Below are 10,638 nucleotides of genomic sequence, written 5' to 3' on the forward strand. Positions count from 1 at the left end.
GCTTTCGATGTTGTGGTATTAATCCCTACTTTGCAGGGAAAATGGAGGTGTAACTCCAAACATAGAGATTGTAACTCCCATCAGCTTCAGTTACAGATTCAAGTTACGTATAATGAAACCTCCACTATCAGTAGTTTTCCATTTTCATCATTCCAAATAAAAAACTAACAGGGACAAATCCGAATAATTAAGTTAGTAGGGCTGCTTTGAAATCCCTATTTCATAGCAAGAAGCACACACTTATTTTCATGATAAAATTGGGTAATTTATAACCCCCATTCCTGAGTCCCAGTCTGTCTAGTCAATTCTCAAATGTCAATCTAGAACCTTATCCTATCCTCTAGCTTCTGGAACAGGGAGTTTTAGCCACTAACTCTAACTTCCCAACTCAGCACAACCATTACATTTGCCTCCAGGAATCTAATTAACACTCTAATCAGTCTTTCCATTTAATTTATATTCAAGAATTTGACTTAAGATTCAAGATTTATTTAATAAATTAATATCTGATTCACTTTAAAGGATTAAAAGTTGCTTTGATGCTCATCCTCAAAACAAACAGAAATTTTTTCAGAGCAAGAGTAGGTATAGGACATTAAATTACAGGAAACCTCTATATCAAGACATTAATGTAATACTATTTTAGCAAGTTTCCTTTTACTTATTCCCCATATTTTTTTTATAGTTGCTTTCAAGAAACATAGACCCAATAACCAATAGACAAAGAGGGATTTCTATCTCTCTACATTAAGTACTGCTACTACTACTACAGTCGAAGCAAGAATCTGACACACAGACTGTCTCTGCGTAATGGGGATCTCTCACACAGTTCTCAGCTATGACCTATGGGCATCTCTACAAAGGCCTGCAAGCCGAAGCGTGACACTAATTGCTGTCTCTTCTGAGTCCGCTTCCTGAATGACTTTACTCTCCATGCCATAAACCCGCAGAATCAAGATACTCTGCTTACTCAGCATCTTTTATATCTTAATAGATTCAATTCCTGTTCACTAAGCTTTTGAAATCTGAACACATCCATTTCACACCAGACTTTGTGAAATCTGAAATTATGCACTGGAGCCAGAATATCTTAGAAGCGAAACTTCATCCAAACACCACATCTTCAGAAACGCTAAACAATACAAATGGGGAGCCTATACTATCCTGAGAAACTAACCATTGTAAATCACATTTTAAACTTGCCCCAAACTCAAATTTTTGCTTCTCAAGCACACTAGAAAGATAAAAAGCAAAAGTGTCTCATCAGTGTCATATCAGCACAAGCTTTGGACTTAGAGATATATGTCTGTAATTTTCTACTGGTCTGATACATTGTTAATTAAGAAGTGCAAACAGATCACACTCAGCAGTATACTAACATTAATCACCACTAAATATACTCATTCTGCAGAAATATCCAATGCCCTTTACAGTCTTCCTATTAATCTTTGCAAATATGTTTCCCCTTACACCTGAAAGTTAAACTATCACAGAAAGCAGATATGTTTGCTACTATTCCCAAACCAAAACCAGGCTCAAACTCATCTACGTCCCACATGCTGTCAGTTTCTCTTCCAACTGCATTTTGCTTATGTTCTTTGGAAATGCCAGAGACTTGTTGTTGAAACCATGCTCTAGGAATAGGGATTTAAAATCCGATATGGTTGGCTCTTTCTTTCACTCTACAAGTTAGAGAAATCCACCACCGGATTGCATCCACAGAAGGGGAAATGAAACATTGGGATATTTTACAGAAAAATCCATCTTGAATCACTTCTGCATACAGTAGGAGTCCATGTAACAACAGCTCCCTTTAAGGTGAATGATAACACACCTGTCATGATAAGCATATAACTCTTGTAACACCAGTTTCATTCAGTTGTTTGTTGGTTCTGTCTTTACACATGGCATAGGACTGAACCATTAAAAGCTTGTGAAATTTTGTCAAGCTGTTAAAGCCTATTGGCAAATCAGGTACTTCTAAAATACTTTATAGTTGAGTTAAATTTGAACATCATTCATGGTTCAATGTGGCAGCTCTTCAATGTATGTAATTCTATACTTGGTGCATAGATTCCAGGTAAATATTAAAGGCTTTTTACAATCAGAGGATGAACAGCCTATCATAGAAAAGGCTATGATAACTTTTATACAGGCACTACAGAAGCTTTTTTAATTCTGTTTCAAGACAGACATACATAAGGAGTCATCAAGTTCTCTTGTATAAATTTAAACTAAATAGTATTTAACACCAGTGCATTCTAGTGTACTGCACACTGCAAGAACAATGAGCAAACAGATGTGCAATACACTAGTGTTTTTCTCAGGCAAGAAGGAAGTGGAACTCTTAACAGATATTACAGTTCACAGCTTTTTCTTAGAGAAGAATACAAATAACTCACATACGTAATAGCGAAGATAGGACCTCCTGCAATTTGAAATTGAATAGGAATATGCAAGCAAGAAAGCTAAAGTGAATGTTTTCAAGGGAAAAGCTTCTTGCATTTAAATCCTGTCTTCACATTTAAATACGCCAAAGACAAAAATCTGTCCTACCTGTGTGGCTTTGTCTCTCATACATGGAGCAGCTTGTCCATGATTATCACGAGGCCACTGTCCAGCAAGGTACGGAGCAGCAAGTGTATCCAATGAGGAAGTCCGGCGAATAATACTGGAAGGGCTTGATGAAGGTGGTCTTGATTTGTCAGCTAGAATAAGAACACTTAATTAGAAAGAAAGCAAGACAGAGAGCTTAATTATTTTAATTGCCTACAAGAAATCATATCAAATCGGAACTACTATGTTACTGAGTATATAGCAAGATAGTTTAAATAAAGGAATATAAATTTGCTTTTGCAGGCCCTATTCAGCTTTAATAAGCAATGAAATGTGTTTTTATGGCTTCTTTAAAAATATCCTTATGTCACAAATGTTGCATCGGTACTCACACACCACCATTTATTCCCTCAAAGGTACAACAGTCATTGGATTCTCAAATGATGAAGGCTTGGAAGAAATAAAAATAGCTACGTTTCCTCATATGTAAAGGCTAATGAAGAAAATCTGTGCTGAACTTTTTCATTTTAATGCCGAGCTTAGAGTTTATCCCAGTAGCCCCTTACCCTTCACATACTTTAATTCAAGGGACACTATAAACTGATATGTTTTATTAACCACACAGTATATAATATATGGCAGATTCATAAAGAGTCATGTCTAACCCTTAGATCAAGAAGTCAACTTTGATAAGATAATGATCTACATTTTACAAGATAATCAAGACATCTCCTCCCTTTACATGCTACTTGATAACTACATTCGTATTTGCCTCACACTACACCTTCTGAAAAACCTCACTTTTAGTGTTTAGATTGATATCACTTTTCAGAACAATTTAGATTCTAACAGGAACCCTTGCTGAAAAAGGTTAAATATAACACGTACAGGAAGAATATGGTTAAAACCAAAAATTTGCATCCATTCCATCTGTCAATAATAAAGTGGCAGTAAAAGACCACACTGCAAGTTAAAAAGCGTAAACAGTGTGAAGAAAGGTTCCTCAAAATAGTAATTGAGGTTTATTAAACTAAAGAGACTGACAAGCAGGAAAGACACAGGGTTTAGATAGATATATATGCTCACACATTATTTGTTACTAGCTATTTAAGATGTAAAATGCAAATCCAGAGATCACAGTGTTCTGAGCGTACTATCAATTCATCTACTCCCCACAGAATTATACCTGAAAGAATCATGTATTAATCTTACCTATAACAAATACAAAGGCCTAAACCATATGGCTAGAACACAGCAAACAAGATACAGAGATCAGATGGAAGCTTTACAAGGCACTAGAAAAAAGTCAGTCATGTGTCCTGCCTAACTGTACCTTAAAATGAATTCTGCACTAAAAGTACAAATAACATAGCTATTTGTATTATGCATAAATTCATTTATGGGCAAAAGAAGTTGTGCCTGATTACTTTCTGATCAGCAGTCAGACACTAAAAATATTGTCATCAAAAGTCCAGAATTCAATTTCTAAGATATTTTAATCTACTAAAGATACATAAATATTAATAAAACCTTTTAGAGATTTCAGAGGTGTGGACAACATCTTAGTCTCATAGAACAGTCTTTCAAATGCAAGTCTAGTAACATTCTATACTAAATATCCTTATGCAAATTTTGTGTTAGAAATATACACATTAGAAGAGTGGAAAATATTTCAATTCAACTACAAGTAAATAATTATTAGCACTATAATCAGCAACATTCACATAAAGCACTCCAGAAACCTCATTTGGTTTATTATTTTTACTAGTAACAACAATTATAAAAGTCTTACTACTGAGCTCACAGCAGATCTGCTCTCAGTGAGCAGCAGCAAAGCTCAAGTATATGGTAGCTCTAAAATTAAGACCCCTGTACCAAAGAAATTCTCTGGCTACTACTACAACTATACAGCACACTGAAGGGTCTGTTTGTACCAGAAGATTTCAAAATTATTCCTTTCATCTGTACCACAGGAAGATGGTGGCATGCTAACACAACGTGTCATTCCTTAAAAATTACATTTGCTTCCAAAGTTACATCAAACATGTTATTTGTCTCATAAATAGGTGCCATACTCTCCTTATTTATTTTTCTTCTGAGTTATTCTTCTTTCTCTTCAAGAAGCTTCTCTATTTTTACAACAGGAAAACAGAAAGGATTTGAAAAAAACCCTAAAAATCAGTAAGTGTATGTAGTCACTCACAGCATCTGCAAAGCCACTGCAGCAGAGAGCTTCAAAACTGAAGCAGCAGAAACTATTACCCTCTCCCCTCCCCCACAAAACAAGTGAAAAAGAATATTTTTCTGGGTGAACAGAGAGAATGAAACCTGAAGAGTCTGTTTACTATTCAAGTTCAAGGGAAGCCGCTCATCTCCAGGCACAAAGCCTGTAAGTACTCTCTTTTCCTCCCATTTAAAAATTCCTTCAAGGAATACTGTTTTAAAATTACTTTGATTTAAATGGGGCAAGGATGTTTGGATATGGTTTTACTTACTTTTCCACCTTCACAACATGTCTCAACACAAATTGCTGAAGTCTACTACATGACTCCTCTCGCTGTTTCAAAATATTTCAATGGGAACATATACAATGTTTTCATTGCATTTCCCTCTACGATACTTGAAGCAAGTGTTCAGCTGCTATTTTTCCTTGATGTGACCTACATAACAAGAGATCTGCCTCCATAGAGATAACAGTTACAACAGCTGTGGCTGATGAAAAACAATGGAGCTGTTTCATCAAATAGACGCTTCTTAAATATTAGATCTGTTTTAATAGGCCCGATTATCTCTTTAAACCAATATTTGTGATAAATATCAACCCTCCTATCCACCCACCACTACTCTAAATCTATTTAGAAACTAAGTATTTCTACAATCTGGCTTCTAGCAAAGCAAAACAACAGAACAAAACATAAACAGAACATACATAAGACAAATCAACAAAGTCCATAACATGGGAAAATAACGAGCAAGTCATCATGTCTTCACAAGTTATTGCAGCACAATTGACTGACTGTATTGCTACAGGTAAACTGGCATCACACACATCTATTGCAATTGTGAAGTCAGGCACCTCCAAAGGTGATTTAAGCTAAGGCAGTCCAACAATCTCACCAGAGAGCGAAACTGAACAAATATAGATGCTTAGCAGTAACTACCTTTCAGGTAGGAAAGACAGCACTGACTTGAGGGGGTCCAGAGGGGTGGTGTCTTGAAATACCAGTCCTACAACTAGAATTACAACTGAAAAAAGGAAGTTATAGTATGAAGACATATACCTTTGAATTGGATACCTCACAGGAGAAAATGGCTATATATAAAGGGAAAGAAGGAAAAAGAGAGAAGGTCTTACACATAAGAAAGTCCTGAGACAACACACTCAGAAAATTCATCTTTCAGTTTTTCAGGGAAAGGTCAGAACTGTTGTTAGAACTACAAAATAATGATTACTGCTGAAGTGTAACTTGAAGATTGATCTTGGAGACCTGTTGATATTTTTCTATGTATTTGAAATTAAAGTTTTGAGAAAGGAAAATAAAAACTCCAAAGAAACATCTTCTAACAGACACCACAAGAAAACAAAACAAAACTAGCAAGCAGCAGAAAGAGCCACTGGAAAAGTATAGGACACCATTAACCTCACAAAATTCTCTGATGGAGTCCCTAATTGAAGCTTTTTATACAGGACAGTATTTAAAAAAAAAAAAAAAAAAGGAAAAAAGTGAGAAAGAATAAGACCCAACTAGCTTCTCTGGCATCTAGGCATACAGCTGGTTTGGTTTGGTCAGCCTTCTCCTCAGAAAGGACATTCGTGGGACCTCTTGCATGCATAGCTGTCTTTTCCCAGAAACTTGTATAAACACAACTGATCTCAGGGGCTACACCTACTTTTTATGTTACACTGAAAGTATTCAATAGGCTCAGTCAGTATTAAGAAGAAACTGTAATACTGCCTTCTGTACACAGTTGTGCTATCTTGGCTATTCTCTTCACATAAACATAAAAGAATTACTCACAGTTTTGCGTCTAGTCATCCAAGTGATACCTCAGTTGGAAAATGACTGAATTAACATTTTTTTACAAAACCAAACCTGAGAAAGCCCAAGATGTTCCCAAGTTACTTAATTCTAGTAAATGAAAACACTTTCAAACCAAATAAACTCCCCTGAAGTGTTGGCCAGAAGAAACCTAAAGTATGATGCTGCAAAAATGAATTCACTTTCTTTATATCCACCATTTGCTAAAAAGCTTAGGTAAGCAAACCAGGCACGCAGTGGTGTACAAAGCCTTTTGTACTCTCTTATACTACAGTAATATCTTTTGTAACTACTACAAAACCTTGGTAATTAAAGTTGACAGGTCTGCAGCTATTATTGTGCCACTCACTAAATTCTTGAAATAAATAAATTTTACAGTGAAATTTAAGAGTGTAAGGGAGAAGTAATGGAAATCCATATCCCAAGGAGGGGCTCACATCTGAAATCTTCAAGACTTTCCAATCTTCTGTCATAACAATTTTCATCATTTCCTTTCTCACAAGTAGGATTTAATATTACTCTTCAATATACTATTTTAAACAATTAAAGTCAGTGTAGTTCTAGATAGAGCTAAGCAATTTTTCTCCTTAATTTTCAGAGTGAGTTTACATGTCTAATACAGTCAACTGGAATATATCAGAAAGTTCAGCACCCAGTAGAGAAAACTCTCACAACTTCAAGGCACCTGAAAGGGTCAGTAACTGCTATGGCTCTAGTCTTGACCTTCTTGTTTACAGAGCCTGGTGCATGATAACATTTTTGGAGTTGAACATTTGAACTCTTCTGAGAAGATGTGTTTTATATAAGAACACAAATAACAAGATCCTATTTGATCTTTACTCAGTAGATAAACCAAGATAAAAATAACAATAGAGGTAGAGCATACATGTTTCTTTATCTCATTTTCCAACCGTCTACTAGTAGGTCAAAACAACTTGTTCTAACAGGGGTGGTTTGCAGACAGGTAAAGAGGCATATATGAAAACTGAACCTAAACTCAAGATTGCAGAGTAGATCTCATAGCGTAGAAATGAAGTCACACCAGTGATGGGAAGGACAGAGCACATTAACACACAAGCAGAAGCTGAAGACTGTGAAACAAGTGCTAGAAACTGCAGGGAGGGAAACTAAAAGATAAAAAACAGGTAGTTGGAAGATACAGGCTTTTGGTCATATTTAGAAGGGAAATGGCAAGAAAGGAAATTTAGAAATTGTGCCATGGAATCTTACGTTTGTAAATACCCCATCATCAACAGAAAATTCAGTTAAGTATTTCCAACATTTAGTTGTGATTCAGTTCAGAAGACCAGAAAAAAACCCAAACCAAAGATGACAACCAAAAAACCACACCCAAAAGAAAATAAAACCACCACCAAAAAACCCAAAAGAAGCTATTAAGTCACATTCATAATCCACAAATTGGAGTTCTCAGGCGTTAAACAGGTTGATGAAAACTATGTTCAAAACTATCCAACTGCTTCCCAGAGAAGAAAATCTGAAGAACGTGAAGTTGAGTCTAAAGTATACAACTTACAGAACCCATGTGGAAGTTCAGAAGAAGCTATCAATTGTCTAACCTCAAGGTTCATTTTAATCTAAAAAAAACCATGGCTGCAGCTGTAGGAATGAACAAAAGCCATCATCAACTGAAAACAGGAAAACACAAGTTATTCTGCAGTAGATTCTGACTGATACCCTGAAGCGGCCTGCATGGCCATTAGCACCATTAGCAAAAATAAAGTTCCACTTCCATGTTCTCAATTACCACTAAGATTTCTCATCTAGATGAAGAAAAAATTGAAGTTAACTCAGTCTCTATTGAGCACTATACTCTATCAAGTACACAATACAAATGTGAAACAATATTAAACAGGTTTCATTTGTATTTTGGGCAAATACAAGTACTGTTCAGAAATTTAAACACGTGCAAGCAATTAAATGGACAGTACTCTTCTGTTTTCACACATCTTGTAAAAAGCTAGGGGAGTCATCATAACACAGTAGAGCAATCAATTTACTTGTTTCTTCCTATAAGCTAATTCTTGGATCCAAGAAAGTAGAATGGTTTCAACAGGCTTCTATGCAATAACCTGAAGACAGTGCAATTTTTCCACCCTAAGTGGTCTGATGCATGCCTTTACAAACCGCTTTTGAACCTGGATCCCAAGGCTAGCCATCCTGTTCCTCATTCTCTGGGCCAGGAGACTGCATCTCGGGCAAGAGTTTCTATAAAGTTCACAGGAAGAAGATACAATTTTGCAATGTGTATAAAATCTTTCAGATTACTGATTAACAAGGATCTCAAATGACGAATACACACTTTCCTCAATACAAAGCCTCAGAATATAAATTTTAATAAACCACACTACTTTATGTGTAAAGCGGAAAATCTAATTCAGAACCAAAACATCTTTGTGGCAGTGCTTTCTTACACTGCAGACAAGATGGGATATGATAATCTTGAAGGAGTATGTCTGAATTTAAAAAATAAAAAATTAAGTCACACAGACATTAGTTTAATTGCTGTACCAATTGGTTATAACTGTTCCATTTGGCAGTATCATTCCTCAAGAGCTAGGATAGAAAATAAAGAAAAAACCCAACACGGTAGTCTGGTTATAGTCGTTATTTCAGAAAGGGGAAGCAACATTAGAAGTAAAAATGTTAAAGGGAATTGTGTTGGTCCTAGATTTCTATATCTACGCTTCTCCATTATGCACTTCAACTCCATTGTGTAGATTAACACATACACTTTTCATGAAGTAAGCTTTGGTATCTCAAAAGTTACAAGTTTTCCAAGATTTGAGAACATTAACACAAAGCCTCACTCATGCATTTTTGAATAAACTTTTATCCCTAGAAGAAGGGCTTACATATGTAAGTCTCTATTATCCTCAACCAGATGCCACATATTGCTTAAATTTCAGCTTTTCCCAGGAAGTATGTTTTAATTATACAAAAACATTAAAAAGCAGTTTGCTACAAAATGTACGCCATTCCCACGCTATTTTCTACCTTTGTTGTAGCACAAGCCTGAGTGTCATCACTCTCAAGCTCACACATCCTTCTGCAGGGTTCACACTTGAAAGTTAACTACCGAGAGAGATACTGAACACTTTGTTCCTGCATCTGTGTGCAATGCCTACAGCGCTGGCTATTTTTCTGATCCCAAGCTTGCGGACACCGCTTGGATCACAAGCGCATACCATCTGGTATGAGATGCGCCGAAAGGGAAGAAGATCACAGCAGCCCCCAAACACCAAATTCCCCTCCAGCTTGTACCGCAGTCTCTTAAGTACATCTCTTACACCACTGACTGCCTCTTATCTGGAAACCTTTGGCAGTCCTTGCAGAAGTGCTACAGGAGTGGCTGCAATCCCCCACACGGCGCGCTCGGCTTTCTCCGTTCCTCTTCCGATAGCCAGGAAGCAACAGAGCAGCAACAAAAGCAACAAGCCCTTCCACGCAGTAGAGGCTCACACGAGCGCTGCGCCCAGCCGGGGAAGGCTCAGAACGGGCGCAAGTCCAGGCACAGCCCCGGTGTCCCCACCTCCCCCCCCGGCAGCACACCGCCGGGCAGAGGGCACCGCCGACCCCAGCCCTCCCCTCCCGTAACCGCCGCCTGAAACCCGGCCACGCCGAGTCCGGCCGCCCCCCCCACCCTCTCCCTCAGTAACGGTCTGCCCGCGCGCTTCCCCGTTCCCCTCAGGTAACGGCCGCGCGGGCGCACCCCCACCCCCCCGGTCAGCAACGGCCGGTGGGGCCGCCGGCGCGCGGCAGCCTGACAGGAGCGCTCACCTTTGCAGACGGGCGAGCTGGGGCTCTTTCTCTCCGGCGAGCTCCTGCCTTGCTCCGGCGAGTGCCGCCGGTGCCGGACCCAGCCCGCCGCCGTGGCGCTGCCCTCCGGCAGGGGAGGCAACGGAGAAGAGCAAGGTGAGGGCCCGCAGCCCAGCGGCGGCGGCGACGGCGGTAGATGGTGGGGCCGAGGGGGGCTCCCCCGCGCCCCGCCGGCACGCGTGGGGCTGCCCCGCGAGGAGGAGAC

The 10,638-nt window shown here is 38.6% G+C and overlaps 1 protein-coding gene across 1 annotated transcript in view; it reads right to left on the reverse strand.

Annotated features, from left to right (window-relative positions):
- FAM117B (family with sequence similarity 117 member B) overlaps positions 1 to 10,638 on the reverse strand; it is a 29,926-nt gene that overhangs the window by 17,949 nt on the left and 1,339 nt on the right. Inside the window, exons 3-4 of the mRNA XM_014954149.1 lie at positions 10,395 to 10,638; positions 2,557 to 2,708 (exon numbers count right to left, since the gene is read on the reverse strand). Of these exons, the coding sequence (XP_014809635.1) occupies positions 2,557 to 2,708; positions 10,395 to 10,638 (396 nt within the window). The remainder of the gene's footprint in view (positions 1 to 2,556; positions 2,709 to 10,394) is intronic.

The sequence above is a fragment of the Calidris pugnax genome, unplaced genomic scaffold (assembly GCF_001431845.1).
Source record: "Calidris pugnax isolate Ruff unplaced genomic scaffold, ASM143184v1 scaffold103, whole genome shotgun sequence".
Taxonomy (NCBI): domain Eukaryota; kingdom Metazoa; phylum Chordata; class Aves; order Charadriiformes; family Scolopacidae; genus Calidris; species Calidris pugnax.